This window comes from Hirundo rustica, chromosome 15 (genome assembly GCF_015227805.2).
Source record: "Hirundo rustica isolate bHirRus1 chromosome 15, bHirRus1.pri.v3, whole genome shotgun sequence".
In the NCBI taxonomy this organism is placed as follows: Eukaryota; Metazoa; Chordata; class Aves; order Passeriformes; family Hirundinidae; genus Hirundo; species Hirundo rustica.
The window spans coordinates 3,064,114-3,091,128 of NC_053464.1; the positions used below are offsets into that span (position 1 = coordinate 3,064,114).

A 27,015-nucleotide genomic window follows, 5' to 3' on the forward strand; every position below is an offset into this window, starting at 1 on the left:
CCTTAAACCATACCTATCAACATGGAAGCGAGTCAGGAGCAGCAGAATGGAGTGCTGCTGTGCTCCACTCGGCAGCCGGATGACGTGGGACTGCATCGTTATCAGACCACTTCTGTCCAACACTCTCCTGTGGTAATGAAGCTTTCCAGCATCCACTCTAAAGAAAAGATGGCAAGATATCTATAGGAATAGGAGCTTCTGCAAACAAATTCTAACAATCCAGTACCCAGAACACTTTACCTGTATTACCCATAGCCTCAGTGACACATGCTAATTTTTAAAGTGACTTAAAACTCAAAGTTAGGAAGCGCCACAATTAAGAAAACCTGTGAAATTTATTTTCATAGTTAATCCAATTAAACAGAGAAATACCTCTGATTTTAAACAAGAGCCTTTAGGCAGAGAGTGTCATGACATGGTTTGATGAGGAGGTTGTATCAGCATTGTATCCCCATGCCCTTCTTTTCCATCCCCTCTTTCTAACTCATGGCTATGTGCAGCTGCTGGCCTCATAACAGCTCTGGGATTTGTTTCCTGCCTTGGTGAGCTGGCCTGGGCCACCAAACTGACAGAAAAACACCCATGAAAGTTTTCCCCTCTGTCCCCATCATCTTAGCTACCTACAAGAGCTTCCTAAGTGGCAAAAAACAACGCCAGGTGGTGTGCAAGCTACAACCCACTCACGTCCTAAAAGCAGTGAATCCTCAGAGCAATGCTGATATTCTCCAGAACTTCAGGACACATCCAGCAGCTCTCTAAGAAGATGTGTAATGCTCTTCCATCAGCAAAATTCATGGTCTAATTTGGGAGCTGGTGACTCAGGCTCCCACTCAATAGAGGAGATGTCACACAGGGAAATGCCATGGACAAAAGGTGGCCACCCAAGAATCCCTTCAGAACTTGGGTAAGATACTTAGACAGAAATTTAGAAAGGGAAATTTTTCCATCCCAAATAAATAGTTATTTAGAGAAAGTAATAACTTCCACAAATTAGAAACCTGTGTACTGACCCATCAGACAAATTTTTGGCTCCCTGAGAAAATATCAGGAAGGTCAGTGAACTCAAGGATGAGACCAGTACAGTTCTACCAAACAGGCTCCCAGAACCAATCACTCCTGGTAGTAAGAATGAAACACTACAGTACAGAAGAGAGTTCAAATATTCACAGGAACACCTAAAAACAACCTTGGATTTAATTCTCAGAGCAAGATACAAACTTACTTGAAAGCCCCACTGTGAAGGTCCCTCTGAAGCTCTCCCTGCCACCGAGCTCGGCCCAAACGCTCCAGAATGCAGTAGGAAAAGTCAGGGAGTTTCAGGTCAGGGTCTCCCTCCCAACCTATTAAAGCTCTGTAACGCTGCTCCTGGGAAGCAACAATGACTAATTTCTCTCCCCATCTAAGAAACAGAAGGAAAAGTAATTTATTGTTATTGGCTCCATAAAAACAGAGATAAATCCCTTTTGCTCCACAAACACCATTCTTGATATAATCTGAACAAACTGAGCAAGGACTGAATTTTAGAACTTAGAAGTATTTTAATGCCAGATATAAGGATTTCACTCACTTTTCAACAGCTTCTTTGTAAGTATAACAAGGTTGCAAATCTTTCTTCCTTATCTGATCAGTGATATCGACTCTCTCTTTAAAATACTGGCAGGAACCTTGTATGCCATCTTTGTTATCCAAAATCATGTGGATAGGATAAATATCATCTGAAGAGATAGGATCTCTTTTGGATTCCAATATTCCTGTTTCAAGGTCTATTTCTTCATATCTGAAATAAAAGCAAGGAGAAACACAAGACTGCCACAAACAATGCTGATACCTCTAGGAAGTATCTTGGAAAAATGAATCTCCTTTGAAACCTCCAAACTGGAAAAATATGAAAAGCAGAGCTGCACTCCTCAAGCATGACCAAACCTTTCCAGCACTTCATGCACAGTGCAGGAGGGAGAAGCATTATTTAATCTTTGAAACGTCAAAGATATGGTGGGAATAAGAAAAGTAGTGGGAATAAGAGAAACATATAGGTCACAGGTAAGGAAAATGACAGGTACATCCACCCTGCTGACCAGGACATATAAATTCTGCCTGCACCTGAGTAGCAAGCAGTCATTTGAATGAAAATTAAGTCAGGACTCATATACAGGTCTCCTAAATCATAGAATAATCAAAACTGGAAGAGAGTTAAGATTATCTAGCCATCCACCAGCACTACCACTGTGACCTGAAACCCCATCACCCAGCGCCAGATCTCAAACACCTCCAGGCACGGTGCCTCCAGCACCTCCCTGGGCAACCTACTCCAGAGCCTGACCCCCCGAACAGTGAAAACTATTTCTATAATATCTGAACAGCAGCTCAGAGCCACCCTCGGCCCTGCCTGCTGTCACCGGCTACCGAAGCGAGCAAAGCCTGGGCGAGAAGGGGCAGCCCGGCAACCGGGCCGGGTTTAGCCGGCAATGAGTGCGGGCTTAGCACCTCAACCGGGCCGGGTTTAGCCGGCAATGAGTGCGGGTTTAGCACCTCAACCAGGCCGGGTTTAGCCGGCAATGAGTGCGGGTTTAGCACCTCAACCAGGCCGGGTTTAGCCCGGCGACCAAGCCCATGTCTGGCCCAGCAACCAGACCCAGATTCTCCGGCGAGACGGGGCCGGGGCCGCCCCGGTCGCTGCCCTCACCGGTCGTGCAGGCGGAGCGGCGGGCGCGGCCGGGGCAGGAGGTAGAAGCGCACGTCGGGCTGGGCGCTGAGCGCGGCCCAGAGCAGCTGCTGCGTGTCGGGCTCCAGCGGCAGCGGGAAGGGCGGCGAGCGGGCGGCCAGGCGGTGCCAGAGCGCGGCCGCGGTGATGCCGTCCAGCCCCTCCAGGGCCACTTCGTCCAGCAGCGCCCACAGCGGCTCCATGGCCTCCATCCCCGCCGCCGCTTCCGGGCCCGCGGCGCGCAGGAACTGACGGCGGCGGCGGCGCGACCGTCGCCAGGGAGACCGAGCAACAGGCCCGGCCCGGCCCGGCCCGTGCTGCCGGGGTTGTGGCCGTCCGGGGCCGCGTCTGTCCGGGGGCCGTGTCCGGGGGCCGTGTCCGGGGACTCTGTCCCGGGATCTGCCTCCGTCCGGGGTCTCTTTCCCCGGTCCGTATCGGTCCGGGATCTCTGCCCGGGGGTCAGTGTCCGTCTCAGGTCCGTGTCCATCTGGGGGCTGTGTCCGGGGTCATTGTCCTCTGGGGGCTGTGTCCAGGGTCTCTCTCCGGTGTCAATGTCCATCTGAAGTCTCTGTCTCGGCGCTGTGACCGTCCTGCGGCTCTGTCCGAGGTCAGTGTTTGCCCAAGTCCCCTGTCTGGTGGCTCTGTCCCGGGTCCGTGTCTGTGTCCGTCCGTCCTGGGGCTCTGTCTGGTGGCTGTATCTCGGGTCCGTGTCCAGCTGGGTCCGTGTCCGTGTCCCTGGTCCGTGTACCTCTGGGCTGTGTCCGAGGCTCTGTCCCTGGTCCTTCTCCCTCTTTCCCTGTCCCTCCGGGCTGTGCCCGGGGCTCGGTCCCTATTCCTCTGTCCCTGTCCCTCTGGGCTGTGTTCGGGGCTCTGTCCCTGGTCCCTGTCCCTCTGGGCTGTGCCCGGGGCTCTGTCCCTGGTCCCTCTCCCTCTGTCCCTGTCCCTCTGGGCTGTGTCCGGGGCTCTGTCCCTGGTCCCTCTCCCTCTGTCCCTGTCCCTCTGGGCTGTGTTCGGGGCTCTGTCCCTGGTCCGTGTCCCTCCGGGCTGTGTCCGGCTCTGTCCCTGTCCCTCTGGGCTGTGTTCGGGGCTCTGTCCCTGGTCCCTGTCCCTCCGGGCTGTGTCCGGCTCTGTCCCTGTCCCTCTGGGCTGTGTTCGGGGCTCTGTCCTGGTCCGTGTCCCTCCGGGCTGTGCCCGGGGCTCCTCGGCGCTCCCCGCTCCGCAGACCGCAGAGCCGAGGCGGGGCCGTGCCCCAGCCTTGCCTCGGGCCGGGGCCGGGCTCTGGCTGAGCTGCCTTGCGGCCGGTACGAGACCAAACAGCTGTTCTGTCTTTGGTACAGAGCTCAAGGAAACGTGCTGGTGGCACATTTAAACTTCTGAGTGGGTAAGAGCACAGCCCGGCACAAGTTGTGGCATCGGTGTGGTGAAGATTGCTGGAAAAATTCAGATTTCCTGAATGGCAAGCCAGGTAAAATCTTTAATTAAACACTTCAAATATATACAGCCTGAGCAGTGAATAAACTGCAGGATGAACTGACCTAATGAGTAGTAGCAGCTCAGAGAATTCCTTCCCCAGTTGGGCTTTGGGCACAGCTCTTCTGCTGTGCCCCAGGGTTGTCTTACTTGCCAAGGTCTGGCATTATAAACTTGTTATAGCATATGGCTTCTACTTCTAGAGTTTTTTGGTTCTTCAGTAGATTGTGAAGGGTTCTGAAAAATAAGTAAAACAACTACTATTTCCTCTGTTCTTCGGGAGCTTTATTTACAGCCCTGGCAGCTTTATGCATGGTTGAAGGAGGAACGTTTTTCAGTTTATAGCCTTCTCATCTCTTGAGGGTGCAAAACCAGTGGTACTCCATAATAAATCATTCAGTGTGACCATTATATTCTCATTTCAGGTTTATGTTAAGACATGGTGACTGACTTTGATGAAAAACATGACGAATATTTAATATCCCTTCAGCAGAGAAACCGGTAAGTATCACATTGGGATATGAAATATTTGTTGTATTGTATCAAATTCAGCAGCTGTGATGCAAAGTCCGACTTGCTGTGCCTTAAAACATTCAGGTGTTTCTCTCTTCTTCCCTTTGTTTGCTGAAAGTTCTTATTTTGAGAGGAGACCACAATGTTTCTTCAGCATTTAAAATGTAAGTGCATTTATTAATAAAACAGTTGCTTTTTCCACAGCTGACAGGGAATGTTTTTGTTTATAGAGCATGAGGTTGTAGATTCAGAAGTAACTGGCAGGTCATGCTGTGTGAGGATGTAGTTATGAGGCACAGTTGTTATGTTGTGAAATAAGAGAAGTGGGAAATCAGGACAGCCAGGTTGCCTTTGCAAACTCCAGTGTTTTTCAGACAAGTTTCAAACATTTCTTTTCCTCTTTGCTCATGTGTTCCTGTCACTATACCCTGGACAGATGAACTTCGTAGCTTAATTTAAAGGAGTCTACAGAACTTTGTTGCTGGATTCCTTCCTTTAACACAAGCCATAAGATTTCTAATCAAATTCTGTAATAAACTGGTTGGGTAAAAAGACCTTGAAGCCACAATTTTGTTAAAAAAACAGCCAATTTTTCTGACCGCAGGTTTCTTTTCCATATAGTATCCTAATGCAGTTTTAGAAAAGATAAAAACCAGTTGATTTAATGGTTAAACCAACTTGCATCCTTGGTATCAGAGCTCTAATTCTGACTGCTGGGGAGATGCTTTTGGGAAAAGGTGGCTTGTGTCACAACACAGGCATGTGGGGGACTTTGGCCTGTGGATCCTGGAGTCAGATGCACCAGGCAGTTTAGGGGAATGCACAAATTGTCACCCACATGATGCCAACCTCCTGGCCTGTGTGTCACTTCTCCAAAGGAATTAGCATGGACTGGGTATAACCCACAGTGAAAGGAGAGAAAATGGGAGTTGGAAGAGGGAGAGCAGCTGCTTCACTGAAACTGAGCCCATTGAAGGGCATTATTTTGTTATTATTATGTTATTATTTTGTTATTATTTTAACTAGCATTTAATTTTCTAGTATCTCTGACTGCAGTATTGGATGGGGGCTTTCCATGTCCAGTTTCAAAACACAAATCATCTTTTTTTATTCTTGGAAAGAGGCCAACGATTTTTAAGCTTTTTGAAATTTTAAGTGAAATTCTTTAAAATTTTTAAGAAGAAAGGTTAAATATGCAAAATACCAAATGGAAAAAATAATGTGAAATAAGAAATATCATGGGAAAAAAAACTTCAGAAAGGAAAAGCTTGGTCAAACTTCATCTGTCACAGTGTGTGGGTGCTCATGCGCATGTTACAGAACTGGAAGATGTATTCTGAAAGGGTTCCTTGAACTGGGAACATATTTTTCAGCTTTGTGACATGGTGTGTTGTTGTATTTATTGCTGATCTGACCATCTGTGTCTGCACTGTGCAAGGATGAATTATTGGCCTTTCTCCTTCAGGCTGCAGGAGCGGTTAAAAAGAAAAGATCCCATGCAAATCAGGCTGGAGCAGTTGGAGAAAGGATTTTCTCTGTACGTGAATGGAGCTAACTCCGAGCTGAGAAAGTACCACAGGAAAATCACCCCACACAGCTGCCTGAGGAACAGGCCCAAAGCCACCAGGACAAAGGGTGAGTGCCATGGGAGCCTGGCAGAGCCTGCACCAGGGCTGGGGCTCAGTCACAGGGGTCACTGTGATCCGGGGACAGCACCACTGGAGCCTGGTGGGGTGAAATCCCACGGAAATCGGAGTGCTCAAGCTGGTTGTGTGTAAGGAATAGTCTCTGCAACACCCTGTCGATTTTTCACTCGATCCCTCTTTAATTCCAACGTTTAATTTCCCTGCCTCTTCGTTTGTTAAACAGCTCTAACTAAAAGTAGAAGATTAGAAATGTATATAAATTGTCAGGGGAAAATAATGGTATACCTTTGACACATAACACCATTAAGAGGATTTAAGATCTGATGGACTTCAGTGTTATCCAAGTCCGGTGTCCTGAGGACAAATGACATTTGATGACATAGACTGTAATCAAATTATGTTCAGTAATAGCTTCATTAAGCTCATAAATTATGTTTAAGCTATAATAGTTGTCTTAAAAGGACAGCTAATCTTTATTTAAATATTTGAAGTGAAGAAAATCGACCATTTTTTTCCCAGTGATTAGCTGGCTTTGTGGAAAAATGGGTATTTTGTTTCTAATTTAAGCCTGTCTGTCATCAAGAGCAGTGCAGTGACAGGAATAATTTTGCATGCATGAAAGTATAAAGTATGAGCTTACTGGCCTTCTAATCTATTTAGCATAATGAAAAGAAAGTTGATTTTACTAAATCCCTGTGTAATGCAGTTTACCAGCCTTAGTCAGTTGTGCTCACACTTGTTACAACCTATCTCAGAGTGTTTTTTTAATGAGTGATAGCCTGCTCGAGTTTCATTTTCACGTAAAAATGGAGACAAAGAGTTAAAAAAGTTACCTAGTATGATAATTTGTTGATTGAAAGTTTATTAATCTCAGCAATACTGGAAACTAACTATTCCTTCAATAACTGTTCCAACCATGGCTCCAACTTCATCTCCTTAATTTGTTTTCCTGCTACACTGGGGCACATACTACTTGTTTGCAGGCTTAGGTGTGTTCAGCTTATATAATTTCCTGCAGGTTGTGTGTGATGGTGATGAATCAGCTTGTCACCTGGCTCCACTGTTCTCTGTGGGAGTGAAACCTGGTGTGTAATGATGTAAAAACAGTCATGCTCTTGGATACTGGGAAATGGTGGAAATTGGGTGCTCTGTCACACAGGGCTGATACATCTTCAGGTAGCTAAAGGGAGTGTAAATCAACGTCTTGGACTTTTTGCTCCAAAAATTGTGAGGGGATATTGTGGCAGCAGCTCTAGTGGAACTCTGTCAAAAGAAATTTCCTCTTAAAGTTCTGCTGTGTTTCAGGTTAAATGAAATTCTTTGTTTCTATGGTCCCTTAAAGGCATTTGCTTCAGTCAAGGTAGAATACGTGTCTTAGGGATCTCTGAAGACTCCAGCTGCAGTCTCTATTCCTTTCCTCAACTCCATCAAATCGAGACTGTAGCACCAGCTCTGCAGAAGATAACTGCAGAAGTGTTTTGCTCCAGTGGTGTTGTTTTAAACACATGAAGCAGCAGTGAAAGATACCAGCTGAACCATCATCCTGTCGTTTTTCCTCTTCCATTTGGTTTTGCCACTGGAGTCCAGAATGGGAGTCACTGCTGGTCTGTATGAGCTTCTTGCCTGGCGGTTCTACCTTAGCAATTTTGTGGTCTCTTATTTCTAGGCATTTCTTCTCAATGATTGAATAGGATTTTACTTACAGGAATGATTTCCTAGCTGAGATACAGCACTGAATTTTCTTTCCTATCCATCTCCCATGAGAGTTATTGCATCATTTATTACTTCTAAAGCATCCATCTATAGGATTAGTCTTCACTGAAAAATTAGGAATGGGTGGTACTTAATAATCCAGAGTGGGCATAAATCCTTCTTTCTGGTTCCTGAAAGTGTCATCATAAATCTATTTGTCAGGACTGTTTTCTTTGTGTTCCCTAGGAGTAATTACTGATAATAGTGATTGATAAAGTTTTTATGCTTAGGACTGGTAATGAATTAAAGTAAATGATGGGTTGGAGGGTAGTGAGGCTGGGCTCTAGCTGTGCTGGCATTTCTTTGGGTCTCTAACCCACACGTGGTTTCACAAGTCTGTTTGATGTTCCAGTGAATGTCTGTGTGGTCACAAATATGTGGCTTGAGGGTAGTGTGGGGTCTCCTTGGATTAGGACTAATATTTTGAGGATGTGCTTCTCAGTCCTTGCCTAGTCAAGCAGGCACTGACAGCTCAAGTCTCGGAGGGAAGGACACAGGTGGAGCTGTTCTGTGTGCCCAAACAGGTACTGGTTGGTCTTCATGTCCCATCCATCCCATGGGAAGGATATTTTTGTTCCAAAGTAATGTTTGTTGCACGGATGACTCGCTCAGCTGCATCGGCCTCTGTCTGGGATTTCAATTACTGTTTTTCCTTGCTTAGAGAGACCTGGTCATGTGAATCCATCACTAAATAGAGTCATGGAATCACAGAACTGGGAGGGACCTTAAAGCTCATCTTGTTCCACCCCTTGCCATGGGCAGGACACCTTCCACTATCTCAGGTTGCTCCAAACCATGTCCAACCTGGCCTGGAACACTGCCAGGCATGGGGCAGTCACAGCTGCTCTGGGCACCCTGTGCCAGGGCCTCAGCACCCTCACAGGGAGCAATGTTTTTCTAATATCCAATCTAACCCTGCTCTCTGTCAGTGTGAAGCCATTCCCTCTTGTCCTGTCATGCCATGACTTGTAAAGAGTCTCTTCAGACACGAGCAGTTCTGAGGATGGAGTACTCAGCAGTGGCAGCATGAGTCCTGCCATCTTCCCGTTTCCTACTGACTTTTGCAGCACTCTTGAGAGGTTTCTGGGCAGTTGCTTTAAGAGGTGGATTCTCAGAGAGTGCAAGGGAAAGGTGCTTGCAGTTCTCTCCCAAAGCAGTGACTGAATCCAGGCATCCACAGTGTAAGCTCAAGACAGTTCACCCTCAGTGCCAGCAGAGCCAGTGCAGCAGAGCAATCAGAGCCAATGCAGCAGAGCAATCAGCATCAATGCTGACTTAAAAGATTTCTTGGGAATAGCCTATTGGAGTAGCAGAAGCTCTCGTTGGAAGGGCTGTTTCTCTTCCTTGGAGCAGTCCATTGCTTTTCCCCTCTGTGTTGTCGTGTTTTGGGCCTCTGACACAGAGAGATACCTTGTGCTGGAGCAATAGAACAACACCCTGTAATGCTGTGATCACTCCAAATGGACATAAGCAAACACTGTTCCCCCAGGATGGTCCTGCCCTGGGCCTGTTCCCTCCTGTCTGCTTGGACCAGCTTTTGTGCAGTCTCCTGGTGAGCCAGATTGCCCAAGGGCCTAGAACTAAAAGGAATCCTTTGTGTTTTCCCACAATCGAAACTTGCCATATCAATTCTCTGAACAGGTCACTGCACAGGTGCATGTAGGGTTGTCCAACCCCCACTCAAAGAAAATATGGTATTGAGGGCTGTAATGAGCAACCTGGTTTAATTCTGAAGTAAGCCTGCTTTGAGTGCAAAGCTGGACTTGGTGATCCCCAGAGGTTCCTTCCAAATGAAATCTTTCTGTAATTCTATGACCTTTGTAGGACAAAAGCTTCTTTTATTGGTAGTGCCAGTTCCTGCAGCCTTAGGGTGACCATTAAATTATGGTTTAAAGAAAAAGGGTTTTGCATCAGCTGTTTTTCTTCACTGAGAAGAAATGGAAGCTGTAAATCTGTCTTGGCCATAGGAAATGTGATGCCTTTATTTAGGATGCTACTGAGAGTGTTTGTGGTGCCTTTGTTCTGTTGAGGATGCTGATGTGACCTGCAAGTTTTTGTCTCTGTCTCTCGATCAAAGCATCTTCTCAAAAATCCACTGTTCCACTCTAAGCTGGGGCCATTTCCAGCACAGAGACCCTTAGCTCTTGACCATACTGAGAGTTTTTGAAGAAGTTCCTGAACCAACTCTTCCTTGCCTTAGAAATGAAAAATAATGGTTGATTGTCCTTAATTTTTGGCTTATACATGAAGAATCCTTCTCTGCACAGTATGTTAAATACCCAGTACATTCTGTTTAATCTGCCAATACCTTATGTTTCCTTGATTTTGAGAGTGAATACACACAATTCCTTCGTATACCCAGCATATCATCTGTTCACCAGAACCCTGTCTGTCAGTCTGCCTTTGGTTGTTGCATTCTGGGCTCAGTTGGCTTTCTCAGACAGGTTACTTTCTACCCAGATGGGGGTCAGAATGATGTGTACCCCTGCTCTAGAATGTATTTCTATATTTTCGTATCAAAAAAGGTCAGGCTTCCCCTGCTGTTAAGCCATTGTATCTTAAAAGAATTTATTCTCTTATAAACAGTTGATGATAACTGTCCCTGAAGACGTTCAAAACTCCTGCTGCTAGAGCTGGCCAGGATCTGATGTGGGATATCTTTGCAGCTCCTGATTCCATTCGCATGTCAGATTTACTCTTCTGTCCTCAGCTGGGGAGAAAACAAAAACAACCCATGAACCCACGAACGAAGGTGTCTGTTTATTGTCTAATATCACATTTCTGCTTTCTCTCTTGTGTCTTCTAACCCTTGTGTGTCCCTGTTGAAGAAGCAGCCCAGCTGGGAGAGAGTGGGCTGCCAGAACACAGCACTCCGACTGCCCTGAGCAAGGTACAGCGCAGGAATTGGCTTCAGGTATGGGGCAGGTGGAAGAAATGGGGCTTTGAACTACTTCTTAGGTTGCAAATAACTTTCGGGGAAATTGGTTGCCAGTGGTACAGGGTGGGCAGCTGGGGCTCTCTGAGGGGCTTGGTCTGGATACTGACAACGTGAAATGCTACCCTGCCCAGATTTGTGTCTGCCTGGAAACCTAAAGAGGCAAATCTCATTGAAAGGGTTTGGGTTCAGTGACATTCATCACAGAAATGTTTGTAGCCTGGACATGAGTGGCTCAATGTGTCCTCCAGCAGAATAGCTGCTGCTGGATAGCTCTGATGGCACCCCAGGGAATTTATCTAGTGCAAAGGATGGAGAAACTTGTTTTGGAGAGATGCCCCTGCCTGTTCCTGCTGTTCTCCACCCTGCAACAGGATTGAGGGACAAAGAAGTGTACTTTGCATAATTTGAGTCATAATTTGTGATAAATTATTGTACATCATAAAAGAGGTAAATGCATACAAATAAAAATATCCTATCTATAAGAAATTTGGAGCCACCAGCTCATAGTTGTGGGTTCTCCAGAGAAATCTCAGAAGACAAACCTATTTTCTTTTAGCGTAAAGAAGGATCTGAATTAACCTGTCAAGGACTTGATTAAAAGAAGAAATGTGAATTCAGAACAATGGAAACATGTCACCCAAGTAATTACACTGCTTGATTAGCCATTGGCCTGGGTGGGTGACCAGTCTGTGCTTGAGTGATGGGATCAGAGGTCTTTGGCTCTGTGGATCAAATGTTTGTGCTATGCAGGTTTTCTTTTCTTTCACAAAATACTTTCACAAAAATGCACATTCAAGCTTTAAGGCTGCATTACTTTATTTACCACCCTTAATGCTTCGTTGAATTCATTTTCTCAGCTTCCATTATGGCCTGTCAGGACTTCTTTGCTGAATTTGCCAGATATGTGGCTCTGTACTAAAACCTGCTTGCTTACTTGGGACTAGCTTAGGATGATTCCTTAAGCCTTTTATCCAGCTGGATGGGAGGATAGAAGTTATTGTATCCTTATGAACAACTGGAATTATTTAGCTAAGGAAAAATGCAACCACAGACAGAGAAGGAGGTTATGCCTGATAATAGTTTCCTTTCCCAGTGATTTTCCATGGGGATTTTTTGGATAACTTAGAGGAACCAGCAATTCCTGGCCAAGCATGTCAAACTTGGGCTGTGCTAAGGGATGCTGTGAGGAGAAAAGATAGGCTCACTGAAAGAAATCACCCAAGTTGTCTTAGGATATTCCCTCTGGGACATCTCTGCTCCTGGCACTTAGAAAATGCTAGAGGAGTTTAGGAGCAACAGAGAGCAAGGTTTAATATCACTGCCCACTCTGGGCACAGCAGGTGGGGGGTTTGACCAGGGCTGTTAAACCATAACTGGGGGGCTCGATGGCGAGCTCAGGGAGGACAGAAACCTTCTGTGGAGCAGAGGGGAAGAGCAGTGCTTGATCATGCTTTTGTTACATAAAGTGTGATGGTTGCTCTTTTTGTGCTGCTGATACACAGAAGAAATCTAATTTCTTTGAGCACTTCTCTTGGCAGAAAACTGTGGCGATTAAAACAGAACGAGGGGATAAACTCTACATTAAACCATCTCTGGAGTACTCTGATGATTTTGAAACTTATGAGAGCTTGAGTGTGGCGAGCAGCAGTGATGATGATGATGATGGTCCCCTCTCCCAGGTACAGTTGGCAGTTGCCTTCTGTTGTTCATTTGAAATGGGACTGTGCCCAGGTATCAGCCTCAGCTGGAGCACCCAAACCAGTCTATAGTGGTGTGTCTTCATTAGAGAATTTTGCTTTGATGAGATGTCACAAAAAGAAGGCAAAAAATGAAAAGTAAAGCTTCCTGAAAAATCAAGTCTCTATCAGCAACACTACAAGACGTTAAACCTTATTTTTAGGAGGTGAAATGTTGTCTGTGTTGGGTTGAATGGATGTATTTCCTGCAAGGAGCCTCTTTCAGTTCACGTAATGGTTGTGCAAGTGAACATCACTCCTGGATGTCAGGCTTGAGAAAGCTGAAACAACAGCTTTTGGTGCCTTCCGGGTAGTCTTTAACTAATGATGCTAAAATTCTTGCATGCCATTGTTTTACCTAACAAAAATCAGACTATTTGAAAATGTTATAATCAAAGCTGTTGCTTTGCATCAAGGATTGTTGTTGTATTGACTGTGCAGCCTTCCATTTGATCACTAATTGCAGTTTGTTCTAGCACACTTCACAAATGTGAAAGAAAATGAATTGATGAACAAAAATTTATGAATGTTTTTCTGCCTAACCAATTAATGACATAAATAAAGCTTTTCTGGGGAGTGGAGTCGCATCTATAAATGAAATTGTTTACAGATCTTACCACTGATATCAGACAAAATTCCCAAGCATATTTTCCTAGCTTGCATCTTTCTCTCGTTCCTATATTGCTCTTGCATTGATGATTATTTTTTGCTCTACGAATTGGTAACTTGTTTACACTGATGGATATTTATATATTTTATGCTTTTAATAGGAAGTTAATAATTTCAAAACAGCCTCCCACTTTTCTTTTTAGTCAAGATGGAAATAATTTTGATTTTGCTGGGGCTGTAGTGTGTTTTTTTGAATGTCTTGTTACAATGCAGATACAGAGGTTTCAAAGGAAAAGTAAGCTTGTACAATTTCCTGTCAAAGCTGGAAATATTAGTTTTGACTGTCATAAAGACATGCTCGATATCAAGGCTCAGGTTGCTTATAAACCCTCTTTTGAACCTGACTTTGTCTGCTCTTTGTAATATATTTCTGTCAACATGGATTTCCTAACAAGTGTAATCTGTAGCAGCTTGAAGCTTTCATTGCAAACTGAATATAGACTGTCACAGTTCATTTGTACCTAAGGTAGCTTCAGGTTTTCATTTTATACAGTTTGCTTACCTATATTTATCTCAAAACTCTAATACCAACAAAGCAGTGGGGGGGAAAAGCATTTAAGAGATGCAAGGTCTTTTCCTTTTGCATTCATGAAAGCACACAGCTCTCCAGCATCATCTGTGCTCTTTGTGCTGTGTGATGAGAGAGGCTGGGCAGTTTTTTTCCACAGTAAATTTCAAAATAGATTATTTTTTGCATAAAATCATGTTACAGCGTGTCCACTTCAAAAAACTCCGTGCAAACTGGGAGCTTAGCCCATATGACCCCCAACTCTTTTTCTGCTGGTTTTTGGAGTACAGATGGGTACAAGGCAGGACTATTATCATCTATTGTGTTTAAAAAGGGGTTGCTGCTACATGAGCTTGACGGTCTTGTGAAGGCATTTGGAAACTCTTGATTGCAGCTACTCTTCAAATAGCAAGGCACAACTGTGAGACTGCACAAATATATGCCTTTGCTCTCCCCCTTACTTGCTTTTTGTAATTTATTCTTAAAATTTGGTTTTGCTCATAAAAAATCCTTGGCCTACAGAATGTTCTGGCTGGATACTGATGAGAAGGAGCACAGGAGTTGTAGGATGATTTTTCTTTACAAGCCCTCACCAAAGGAGGCAAGACATGACATAGGAATGGGAATATTTTTAGCTGCCTCACAGCTCTGAGTTCATCAGATTTTCCTTTCTCCTGGGGAGGAAGAGGCAGCCACTCCGGTTTATTTTAAAATACAAGTCTGAGCTTTTCTGACAGATGTGTTTATATTGTAGCAGGAATTGAGAAGCAGCTTGCGGCGCAGTGTGGAAGAGGAGAGGATGGAAGAAGACTCCCTTAGTGATGATTATGACTCTGTTGAAGAGGATGTGTTTTCAGAACCATCTCCCACTGAGGAAGCAATTACAGGCTTTGAAGGCCTTCAGCTGGACAGCAGTGGGGCACTGCAGAAGGAAGGTTCTGAACCTCAGGACGCTGGGAGATGCTCTGGCCTTGATTCTGGTGCCCCAACTGTGCTGGAGTTCCACCAAGATCAAAGCAGTAAGTCTGTGTCTTCCACACTACTACAGTGCTACAATAGTCATTCTTTGAGGGAATTACTTTTAAGGTTGATCATTAGGAGTTTCTCCGTACCCTCCTAAGTTCTCATGCTCTCCAGCAAACCTGTTATTTTGATCTCCTGATTTGGGACACTTGTATCCTCTTGTACCTCATTAAGAATTTTTTGGCAAATCCAAAGATACTGGACCTGGTTACTGCACCTGCATCACCAGCTCTAGACACTTGAACTAAGATTATCTCAGACTGTGAGACTTCTCAAGAAATTACTGTGTTTTTAGATATATTTTTGAACTGTTTTTGCAGTAATTCAGGCAGCCAAATCTCCCCAGTCTCAACTTTATTTCACATCCTGGGTGCTGGATACTTGTCCCAGTGTGTTCATCCCTGGTGATTGACATAAGCCACTTCTTTTTATCTCTTTCTGTCTCCTTTGGACACCTCACTGTCCAAACCCACACCCAGTCATTAGGTCTCACAGATGATTTAACAAAGGGTGGAGAGTTCAGGCAGAAACCAGACCTAGACCTACCTTCAGTATTTCTCAAAATTCCCTCCCTGCTTATTTCTGGTACAGTAATTGGTTTGGGCTTTTTGGTTTTGTTTACTTTACCTTTTCCTTTTTTTTATTTTATTTTTTTTCTTTCCCTAATCTGTAGTTAATTGCATAGATTCAGAGGAACAATCTTGGAATAAATTAAGTAGAGGAGTGTTCCTTTCATTATCATAGATGTGAGTGGAGTGTGACTGGGAAGAGGAGCAGAAGAGGAGACAGGACCAAGGGATGGAAGCTCAGGGAGAACAAAATCTCTGGGAGTGTGCAGGACTTTTTGTCCAGAGAGAAATTTCAGAGCTGTGATGGAAACAATAGAGGCATTTATAATTCCCAAATCAGAAAGTGAAGAAGTACTTATATAAGCTGTTCTAGGCAGCCCTCTCCCCTTTTGAAACTTCTAAACAAGACAACATTTGCCTATTTTAAGAATTTATTTTGGTATAACTGTGTTAACAAATGACTCAGGATTTCTTTTTTATTTTTGCTTTTCTTGACAGTAATGCAGGTAAATATCTGGCAGAGATGAGATGTCTTGGTACATTATAATACTATTTTTATTTTGTTTCACTGAGTTAGTGCCAGCCATCCATATGTGCTTCTACATCAATAGAACGGTGTCAGTGAAAGGGAGGGAAATTATCACTTTTAACTATGCCAATGTAATTAAAGTGGCAAAACTTTAGCATTTAAAAACCAATAATTTTTCCTGGGCTGGCTGCTTCCACGTAACTTTAAAGTTTATTGTTTCTTTTCCCTTTTTATCTTGCAGAAGTGAAGCCAGTGCGAGTTCTCTCAGCCAAAAGAAAGGACAGTGCTGAAGTGTACATTCCTGTCAAACCAGTCATGCTGAAAAATAAAGGCACTCGGCCGCTCTCTGCTGAGTTCTTCCACCAGGACAGACATAAAACACTTTGTTTTAGTAAGAAATAAGAATACATTATGTCAATAAGGAGAGTTTTCATGCGTTTTCCCCCTCTGGCTCAGATGCAATATCAAAACATCTGTCATTATGTGGGTTTTTTTTTTGCTGTCACTCCCCTGCCTGTTGTTGTTGTTGTTGTTTTTTAAGTGGGATTTTCTGTGCTTTTATTGTTATTTTTAACACCTCGAATGTTCTGACTTCAGTGAAATTGTGATAAAGTATAAAAGCCTGTATACTTCAATCTCCTGCCACATCTTTACCATCTCCCTTCTCATTTTGCTTACACAGAACAAGATTTTCCATCTCCCTTTCAGTCCTTGTTCAGTCCTTGCTCTGTGTTTCCCACTTTCCTCGTGGAGGTCTATTCCTTGTGGTATTAATGGAAATGTGTGTTCCCCCAGTCTGCAGTTGATGTTTGGTGGAAGAGTTTAACACAACACGTTTGTAGCGATACAAAATGCAGAGTTCTCTACCACAATAAAGGCACAGTTTTTCACAGCATGAAAAAAGAGCCCTGTGGCTGCTTGGGACTGTACTTGAATTACACCTTGAATACTGAGATCAGTCTGCAGTGCTGGGTAGATATACCAGCGTCTGGAACCATACTGGAAAATATTTTTCTTGGACTGGAGAACGTAATTTAACGCCACTGCTGCTTATTCTAAAAATCTGCTGCTAAGGTGTGGTCTTTAACACACCTTTGTTGGGGAAAAACCTTCCCCTTTGTTGGGGAAAAACCCCAACAAAACACAGCAAAGCCCAAATGTAGGGGGCTGAGGTTGTGACTGCAGTTTTACTTCAGTGCAGTCCTTAACTGAACAAGTCTGATCAGCTTGAGTTTTGAAAGGTCTGAGGTGAAGTTTTCAGACCGGCCGTACTCTGTGCTGCTCTTTTCAAAAAAGCAGAATCCAGATGTGTCCCAAGAAAGCACTAAGGCCAGTAGTTTTGAAAAGCCAAATAATTAGTTTCTTAATTAGCAGGAAACCAAACAGAGGAAAAGAAGTTAATTCTTTTTGGCTCCAGAATAAATCCCCTTTGTAGCTTCTGAGACCCTCACCCACCATCTGTTGGAGCAGATGTTGCTTTGCCTTCCCAGAGATGTGTGCAGCATTTTCTCTGGTTATGATAGTGCTGGCTGGAGCTGTTTCTGTCCAACTACTGTGATAAATCCTAAATTAATTTCATTTCAGGGGGATGATACAGTACAGAAGCATAAGCAGGTCTTTATTCTATCCCTGTTTTTGCAGAAATGACTGATGCTTGTTGAAAGTTTTCATGGCTGTGTGTGCAAAGAGTGAATGCACACAAAGCTCAGCTCAGTTTGAGCTTGTCTTTTCAAGGTGGACTTCATGTTACTTCCACTGTGCTCTCCTCCCTGCAGCATTGAGAGCACTCTGGCACTTCAGTGTTTCCCCTCACTCTAAATGTCTGTACAACTTCAGTCTCTTCTCTTCCCTTGACTTTTAAAGCCCTCAGATATAACCACTGTGCTTCTCTTTTAATCCAGACTCACATCATCTGTTGTTAAATTTGATTTCCTTTCTTTCAAACCTGTTTCTAGGCTGTGATGTTTCTGTTTCTCCATCAAGTTTGGGAAGATTGGGATTCGTGTGGGCATTGTGATGACTGCTTAAGTGATAAGGTCATTTATTTTGCCTTGTAAATTGCAACTCCTGACTCCCCTTGTTTTGCTAGAAGTCTCTGGGGATTCCTCCAGAATAGCTGAACACCCCAATTAAAAATTCCTGCTGTGCTTAAATGATACATACTTCCTTTCAATGGACTATTACAAGGCATTTCCACTAAATACCAGAACAAAGCAATCTAAAAGCATTAAAATTATGTTTCCAATTTGTCTTGTTTTCTTCTTCTTACGATGCTGTTTTAACTGTTGTCTATAGAAGATGTGACTTGGAATCTTAACACAAAACCAAATTGGGGGAATTCAGCTTCACTTGGGATGGTTGTAGACTGCTTGCAAAGGCCTGTGTCAGTAACTGAATGCGAAGTTTCAGATGTTGGAATGTTCCATACTTGTATGTGCCGAACAAATGAGTATTTCTTCCCTTTTTTTTTGGTCCCAGAGCCCTTAAGTCGTCCAGAAACGTCCCTTTCAGTGACCAGGAAGAACGTGTGTGAGAAGGATCCTGACCTCTCTGTTTCAGCTGTTGTTCAAGCAGTGAAGATTGAGAATGAATTCTTACAGGGAGATCTGCAAAGGCAAGCAGTTGCCACAAACGCCCAAAAGGTATGGCAAAAAAAAAAGAGAGCCGTTTGTTCAAGTAGCAAACCCCCCATGAATTACAATCTCTTGCACATTAGGATTGTGTATGAATGAATGGTGATGCCTCCTAAGTGTAATTTAATTTGTGTTATTCTTCCAGAGGGTTGTTTCCTTTAATCTGCTTCCTCAGGACGGCATCCCACAGCTCCCTCTTGATTACAGGGATCACTGAGCAACTGATAGAGCAGCCATATGATGTGTCTATACAGTCAGATGCACAGCTGCAGGCCCACTTGAGCCATTTTTATCCTGCAAGCTTCTGAAACAAGGCAATGTGTGATTTCCATCCCAATAAATCCTGCCTTCCTTCAGGACTCATTAATGTGAGCACTGCTCCCTGCTTTTGGAGCAGAGCTGTCCTGTACACTGCTAGATCTCCCTGAGGACAAGCTGGGAGGGTTTTCTGCCCCAAGTGTGTTCATCTCTTATCTCCAGAAACCATGTTTAAAAACAATTAATAATTCATAAGTGAGGAAGTCAACAAAAATCAACAAAAAAGTTGAGTAAAGTCAAAGAAAGAGACCGTGCATTATAAGAATGCAGTGCTTTTACTCTGTTTTCTCTTAGGTATCTTACTGATAGCTCTTTTTTTAAAAGATAAATCATTATTTTATGCTAAACAGAATTGAGGGGTTTGGGGATTTTAAAAGACTTGATGATTTTGGAGGAGAAAATCTAGTACAAAGCTTTGGCCAACCCTGAGTCCTACCAACTGTATACAATGAGATTTTATAGATATATTTATATAAATGTGTGTGTGTGTGTATTTTCTAGTCCTCTATGTTTTCTTCCACACAGAAGATCAAGCTCCAAGCTCAGCTCTTTCATTGTACATCAAGACCAATGCCACTAAATGTGCTTTAACTTTGTGTAGAGTTACAGATGAGCTGGGCCCAAACTCTTCCCTGTTCCATAGATGCAGATTGATGCTGATTTGTGAGAACAATCTGAATGAAACATGTTCATCTTTTTCTTACTTAGAAGACATTTTCTGTTTCATCTGTTCTTTCTGCATAGACTGAACCTCTGGAAAAGCGCCAGACAAGAACTACAATCACCAGAGCTGTGGAGAGATTCTGCCCTTTTGGAAGGTATATATTTATTTATATTTGCTTTAGGAGAATTTTCTTTTTTGAAGAGAGATTTTTTAGAATGCCACCAGTCCAATTGCTTTGCCTGGTAATGTTAAATACTTGAGATACCTGCCAGTAGCAAAGCAGGCAGGGCAGCCTTGGGCCAGTTTCTGTGGAGCAGGATCTGCCCGCCTCTCACTTCATTGTCTTCAGATCACCTCTGCATTCTCTTCTCACACTGCCTCAGAAGCAGCTGGGAACTGGAGCCCAGCTTTTTAACCAAACTCTGTGTATCTAAGGTGGAATGCTGCAAAAGTTGTCATTCAGTATGTGGGTGCATTTTCCTGTGGGGTTCATCCTATCATCTCTTCATCTTTCCACCAATTATTTCTTAAAAATGCAGGAATTATGAGGAAATAACCCAGAATATGTTCTTTCAGACAAAAGAAGAGACTCCTGAAAGCCTTTGCAGAGCGTGGGAGCCATTGTGCCTGTGACAGTGACAGATCCCTGGCGGGTGGCAAAGCTGGAGTAAATTCCATGTGGAGGGAGAAGGTTCGTGCATATGTGCACCACAACTAGTGCTTCCCAGTGTTATTGAAATAAGAGTGCATTGAATGAGCTGTATCACTCAGTTCTGCCTTACATCAAGTAATAAACCTATGGCAGGGCAAGAAAAGAGAATTCATCACTGTTCATCAGAATGACAAAGGAATCAGACAGAGAACAGAGGGTTAGCTGCCTTCTCTTCAGGCTTTTTAAGAGTGTTGATGTGTGGCAGAATTGGTGTAACCAAAAATGATCGATTGGATGCCATCCAAATAGCCTTGACTTTGCAATCTTCTGCTTCTGCCCCATCAGTTTTGCAGTCTGAACAATCTTTTGTTTCACATTTTGTTGGGTGGTCACTGATATTTTTACCACATTTCATTTTGGTCCAGATGACAGCCAGTATGGAAGTACATGATGCCATTTATGTGACCATGGAACTTCTCTCCAACTGGGGGAATCCAGCAAATGTGGGCCTGAGCCAGGTGGAATTCTTTGATTTACACAACCAGAGGATCTTTGTGTCTCCTCACGACGTGGACATTCGAAATGCTGACAACGCAGGGGATTTGTGCTGCCTGGTCAATAAGAACTTAAATGTAAGACGACTTAGTCCGGGATGCTAAAATGTCTCATTATAATATTCCTATAATACTCTGTCTCTAGGTTTTCTCTACTCTATCAAAGGTTTTTTGTTCAGAAACATTTTGAACCTGACTGCATAACATCTGATAATTTAAAAAACCTACAAATATTGCTTCTTATTAACACATCCAGCTCTCCAGTTCAAGATGTTGGTATTCAGTTACAACTTTATTTTAGAACTGAAGTAATCCTTGTAGTCTCAAGGTACAGGAGCTTCACTGCTAATTTTTTTCAGATGGATAATACAAATCTAAGTAAATTTATAAAGAAAATGGGCCTGTTTTCCTCTTGTTCCCTTGTTCTCTTTTTACCTAGGGAAGAATAATGGAAATATAAGACAGTGTAGGTAGTTTTGAACAAGAGAATAAGAAAAATAAGAAAAATATATGTCAGGTAAAAGTCTTTAATGGCTCTTGTGTGAGATAGTAAGATGAGGAGATATGAGGTGCTCCCATACCAATGACAATGGGCAAGAGACAGTGACTGCTGTGAAAGAATTAGCAAATGTCCACAGCCCTTCATACAGCCATAGTTTCATTTGTGCTGCACATTCACTCTGTGCCATTTTTCGTGGGCCTTCAGAGCCCACAGATTCTAGTAAAAAATTAGTTTGATTTTGGTGGATGAGGATACTGAAGGACTTAGTCTATTAAAAACATAAATTACAGCTCATTTCACGCTAATGGTGCTTTTCTGCTTGCAAGGTAGATAAGATTTGAAAGAGGACAAATACGGAGTATTTTGAAATTTAGTTGAAACTCCTTATGGATTATCATTTCCAGACAAATAATACTGAAGATAGATAGAAAATAGAAAATAGACCTGAAGCATCTTCCTTACTGTCTCCTGAAAATTGTAGTTTGTATCTCATAAATACCCATTCTTCTTTCCAGGCTGTGCTGGCTGGCTGGTGACACTCAGTAGTAGTGGTAGTAGTAGTAGTAGATGTAGTAGTGACTCTCAGCCTCTGTAGATATTATAAATTATGTAGTAATACATTCATTAAGCCATTATGAACTGTTACTCTCAGTATTACTCATACATTTACAGTTCCCATTATTCTTAAGTAATGAGCTTTTATATTTCACTGATTAATATATTCCCTTGATTTGTGACTCTAATCTGCTCTCTGAGGCTGCATCCAAGATGCAATCTGGGCAGGGAATATGCTCTTAGGCTGTGGCTATGGGGTGCCTGAACTGCCGATTCCTTCAGAAGGCAGAGCAGCATTTCCAGCTTGTGTACATTTCAGATCATACAGGAAAGCTTTAGGGTGCATTAAAAACCCAATAAATTAATCAATCTCCAAGCAACTAACGTTTTCAACTGAAGAAAAACTTGAAATAAAAACTTATTGTGTGGAAAACTCATTTTACCATGGTTAACACACTTCCATCTTTGATCATTTAGGTGTACTTTTGTCTTTGAGAACACTCTTATTGAAGATGAGAGGTTTTATTTTATTAGTTTATTTATTACCCTTGCAGACTTTTAAGAAGATCACTTAAACTACTTCCTTCCTTGTATTTTGTGATACAGTGTAAAAGAAGAAATTGTCTGGCAGAATATCAGATGCTCTCAACTTTTTAGATTAGATATGAAGAAAGAATTCTTTACTGGGAGGGTGGGCAGGCCCTGGCGCAGGGTGCCCAGAGAAGCTGTGGCTGCCCCTGGATCCCTGGCAGTGTCCAAGGCCAACAGGGCTTGGAGCAGCCTGGGACAGTGGAAGGTGTCCTTGCCCATTGCAGGGGCTTGGAACTGGATGTTTTTTCAAGTCCCTTCCAACCCAAACCCAAAATCTGGGATTCTGTGATAATGTTTAGTAAGTCATAGATTAGGTATTTTTTTGAAATTGTTTTCCACAGATCTTTTTGATTCTTATACGCATATAGAGGTCTTTTAAACCTCAGAATAAGGACAGGTAAAAACCAAAGGTGATAATTCTCCAAGGGGGCCCTTAGACCTGTGTCATTCCTCTTCACAGTGCTTGAGGCTTCCTTTACTCTCCATCATTGATGCCTTCAGTGCTCACAAGAAGCAGTGCCCATCTCCCACAAAAACTTAAGATGAGAGGTGTCCACTCTCCCTTTTTTCCTTGGTCCAGTTCAAATGTAACTCGGACTCCTTAACACACCAGGTTCACCCTGATGGTTTGAAGAATTTTTGGGTTAGATTTTTGAGCTCCAAGACAGTAAGCCCAGGCTCAAGTACCTCTTGTGAAGGCAAAGATAAGACATCACTCTTTAGGATAAAACATGAGAGTCCTCCACAGGCTCTTGAGTTTTGGCATGGACCCATCAAGGTGCCTTCAGTTTCTGGTGTCAGATCTTTGACACCCTCATGGGGAGTGTTACACCTGTGTGGTTGTGTTACCTCAGCCCTATCAGTTATTTCCTCTGATAAACAAAATCATCTCCATGGTTGCCTCTCACTCAGGACATGACACTTGGCCTGGCTCTGCTAAACCTCTGTTTTTTGGAACATCGTGTGCAGTTTTACAGAGAAACCAGTGAGAAGCAGGAACAGGTCATTTTGGTGCTGTATCAGGCACCTCTGGGTCTCAGTACACAGCAGAAAATATTGATTTCTGGGAAGTCAGCTCCTGACTTGAGAGGTCTGCAGATGGATTGCTTATCAGATGTTGTCTGGAGTTGGGAAATTGTATTTTAACCATTCTTGTTCATAGTATGGCTTCTAAAACATGATGCAGCTTTGAAGTTGACCCCGGGGTTGGGTTAACGGTGATTTGAGTGCTGTCCTTCATTTCTTTGGTGTCAAGAGGCTTCGTTCTTTTCAAGTAGAAAGGATAAAACCTGTCTGGCACTCTTATGGCTGTTTGTGCTCCAAACTGGCCTTTAAAAGCACAAACAGTCTCCCACAGCTTTTTGAGAGGCCCTGGGGCAGAGACCCATCAGAGTCTGGAGTTCAGAGATGACCATGGTGAGAAGTGGATCTATTCCTGATGGCTCTGAACAGGCTCCAGGGCATTGTCCTTACCATTGTTAGTCACACACACTCTGGAGGAAAACTCTGTGGTCAATGCCTTCAGGAAAAACAGAAACACTTCAGAGAGAAAGGTGTGGAAAAAGACTGTCTGTTATCTTCTGTGTGTGTATCTGTGTACTGTGTGTCCCTGAGAACAGAGGGGGAACTAATTGATCAGCAACTTTCTGATCACTGGTATGTTACTCACATGTGCATTCACTTTGTGCCCTGGCTCATCTCTGTTTTGGGGTAACACTGGACAGCAAATATATTAATATTCAACATTTTCATTTTGAAACTTTCTTCTTTCTGAGCTGCCGCATATCGCTTTCTTACATTCTGAACATGTAGAGGCAGCAGTTCTTAACAATGTCCAGAATTAGGCATTTCTTGGTACTTCCAAATCTCCTGATTGCCAGTTGCATGTAAAATTCATGTTGGGAATTCCGTGAGATCTTAGAAAATTTCCAGTGTACAGTCCAGTATAGCACTGAGGAACAGATCTGTACGTGAAGCTGATTATCTGAAAAGCCTGATTAAAATAGAGGCAGGCAGTAAAGTAAAATTCTCTAAGATTCCCCTCCTAAGGGGATGAACTAGAGGCAAAGAAATTGTAAAATGATTGTAGAATGTCCATTGTGCTCAGTGATCCCCCCTAGTGCCAGCAAAGCTGATTAATTTGATAAAAATAAACTGGGCTCGCTCTGCCTGTGCTCTGAGCGTGCAGATGTCTCCTGGGACAGCAGGCAGCTGACCTTTAGCTCATTGCCAGGTTGTTGGGAGCTGTCTGGCAGGCAGGAGAGTGGGATTTACTCTTGGGAAAACGAGGCTGAGGTTTTGCTCTTTACGTAGCAGATTTTATGAAACGTTTCCTTTTCTCATGGCCGCCTGTTCTGCTGGGGGGTGAGGAGTTAATTAAAACACCCTGCTCCAGGAGAAGGGGCATTAGTGACAGTCTGCTTGTCTGTGTTTTTAGCTCCCCAAGGAAAGCTGCCTTTGGATGTGCCCTTTCCACCCACCCGTCCAACTTTACTTTGTTATCCGCAATCCCACCCGCTCACGTGACTTTGGTATATCCAAGATCAAGATTTGGAATTACAACACAACATCTCCCAGTGTAAGTAGTCTTTTCTCAACTCCTCTGTATATTTGCTCTTGCCTTGCCTAGGGAAATTCAATGTGATCTTCTTTCTAAAAGCATGAAATAAAAGTAGATATAATTTCCTGTAATAAAACAGGAGCTAGGAGGTATCCCTGTCTGCAGTGAAATTTGCTTTTGTCTTAATTGTAAGTGCTAACAATGTAGTGATAATGTTTTCATGGGCACAAGGAGCATTTGCTTTCAAAGCTATTAGAGATCGCTAAAGACCTAATAAAAGGCTTACGAGTCCTTTCATCAATCCTTTGGTGTGGTGAGAAATAAAGATACAAAGGTAAGTGCATCTCAGTATTCACGGCTTTCAGCTGTTTAATCACAATGTAAATAAATACCTGTTGAAATATGTGTTTTCTGGTGTCTATAAATATAATTGGGCTGACTGCTTCTCAGTTTGGGGCTTGTCACTTTAATGAGAATCATAAAATGGTTTGGGTTGGAAGGACCTTAAAGATCATCCAGTTCCAGCCCCACTCCCCGGGCAGGGACAATTAAAAAGTCCACTGCTGCGTGCTCATAATAAAACCAAGTAATCTACTGTTACAAGAGAGACATATCATGGCAGATGGCAGATGGTCTCTTGTCTGTGTGTTTGAATGTCACCATGAATATTATTCTTGTTTGTACACTGCAGTGTTAAGAAAAAAATCTCAGGTACTGACTGGATCAAAGAGGATTTGCTGTCCTAGATTATAAATAAGAAGCTTTATCCCTCTGGTTTTGCTCTCATCCATGTTCTTATATAAGCACATATGGTAATTTATACATACGGAAATGGCCGTGGAAGGGACAGCTTAAAACAAAATTACTACAACAAGATTTATATTTCTTTTCCTGGAATTTTAATAGCTTTTCTCAGTAAAATGTGGTCTACAGGATGTTCCATCATCATTAGAGTGTGCAAAAGGGCTGCTGTTCTTGGAGGTAGTGGTATGATTTGTTACCAAATCTACTGAATAGAATGCAGGAAGGACACAGAAATGTTTGTCTGTGTTTCAAGGCTCTGCTTTAATAACCTGCTATGAGGGAATGTGTAAAATCCATTGTCAGTGTAATCCTATGGATTTTGGTGGAAATGCAGCAATTTACGCTTGCTGAAGAAATGTCTCATTATCCTTAAGATGAAAGAATAATACAACGTGGTTCTGCCCAATTCTGTAATTTGTCACGAGGAAGTTTTTTCTAAGAAGTATAAAACCCCAAAATACAATGAATAAACAATTTTCTTCCTGCACATGTAAATCCAGAGCCAGATTTCCATGTGGGTTTTGGGAATCATTCTAACTGCCTTCTTTCCCTCAAAAACCGCGTAAGTGAGAGATGTCCAAGTACTGCTTCCAAAAATAGGCCAAAAATTAAGTCAGGCCGGTACTTTTGTATATTTGAATTTCAGAACTTGAGCTTGGAAGGAGAAAAAAATATGTCTGAAGGAAGCTGTAAAAGTCAGATGACATCATTGTCATAGATTCCTTGAGTCATTGAATTACAGGGAAGGTCTCAGAGGATGCTTCATCTTGCCTTTATTTACTTCAGATGAGACCTGCAAAATAAGGAGGTGATTTTCAGTCTCCAGGAAGGGAACAGCCAGATTTTTTCAAGTTAATCTGCAACAAGTCAGACATTTTGTAACTGCTTGTTACAGCCTTGAAATTGCATGGTTACTTGGTGCTATTAAAACTTTTTTCAAAGATCCAGTCTAGTGTCTGTTGTATGTCTTCACAAAACTGGGAATGGAATCAATACCTAAATGCGTTATGGTCATAGTTGCTCTCTAGTCGAATAATTCTCTTCTCTGGAAGGTTGCCTGTGTGTTTGTTCTTTCTGTGCTTATGTTCCTGTCCCATCTCTTGGGGTTTTTTTCAGTGCTGGGTTATG

General features: G+C 43.0%; 2 protein-coding genes across 10 annotated transcripts in view; one reads left to right on the forward strand and one right to left on the reverse strand.

The window, feature by feature from the left end:
* GTF3C1 (general transcription factor IIIC subunit 1) overlaps positions 1-2,913 on the reverse strand; it is a 38,337-nt gene extending 35,424 nt beyond the window's left edge. For both annotated transcript variants that reach the window (XM_040079357.1, XM_040079358.1), the window contains exons 1-4: positions 2,684-2,913; positions 1,568-1,777; positions 1,223-1,399; positions 14-157 (exon numbers count right to left, since the gene is read on the reverse strand). In XM_040079357.1, coding sequence (XP_039935291.1) covers positions 14-157; positions 1,223-1,399; positions 1,568-1,777; positions 2,684-2,913 — 761 coding nt within the window. The remainder of the gene's footprint in view (positions 1-13; positions 158-1,222; positions 1,400-1,567; positions 1,778-2,683) is intronic.
* A 98-nt stretch (positions 2,914-3,011) lies between these two features.
* The window catches only part of KATNIP (katanin interacting protein), a 56,737-nt gene continuing 32,733 nt past the window's right edge, over positions 3,012-27,015 (forward strand). For 2 of the 8 annotated variants that reach the window (XM_058422639.1, XM_058422640.1), the window contains exons 1-13: positions 3,012-3,308; positions 4,039-4,166; positions 4,597-4,672; positions 6,150-6,319; positions 10,914-10,996; positions 12,559-12,699; positions 14,691-14,952; positions 16,296-16,445; positions 18,533-18,696; positions 19,750-19,823; positions 20,246-20,360; positions 20,747-20,953; positions 24,961-25,101. In XM_058422639.1, coding sequence (XP_058278622.1) covers positions 4,611-4,672; positions 6,150-6,319; positions 10,914-10,996; positions 12,559-12,699; positions 14,691-14,952; positions 16,296-16,445; positions 18,533-18,696; positions 19,750-19,823; positions 20,246-20,360; positions 20,747-20,953; positions 24,961-25,101 — 1,569 coding nt within the window. In that variant the 5' untranslated portion in view covers positions 3,012-3,308; positions 4,039-4,166; positions 4,597-4,610. Of the gene's footprint in view, positions 3,309-4,038; positions 4,167-4,596; positions 4,673-4,802; positions 4,849-6,149; positions 6,320-10,910; positions 10,997-12,558; positions 12,700-14,687; positions 14,953-16,295; positions 16,446-18,532; positions 18,697-19,749; positions 19,824-20,245; positions 20,361-20,746; positions 20,954-24,960; positions 25,102-27,015 lie in introns of those variants that run through there. The other 6 variants (XM_040079509.2, XM_040079513.2, XM_040079511.2 and 3 more) reach the window with 5 other exon arrangements.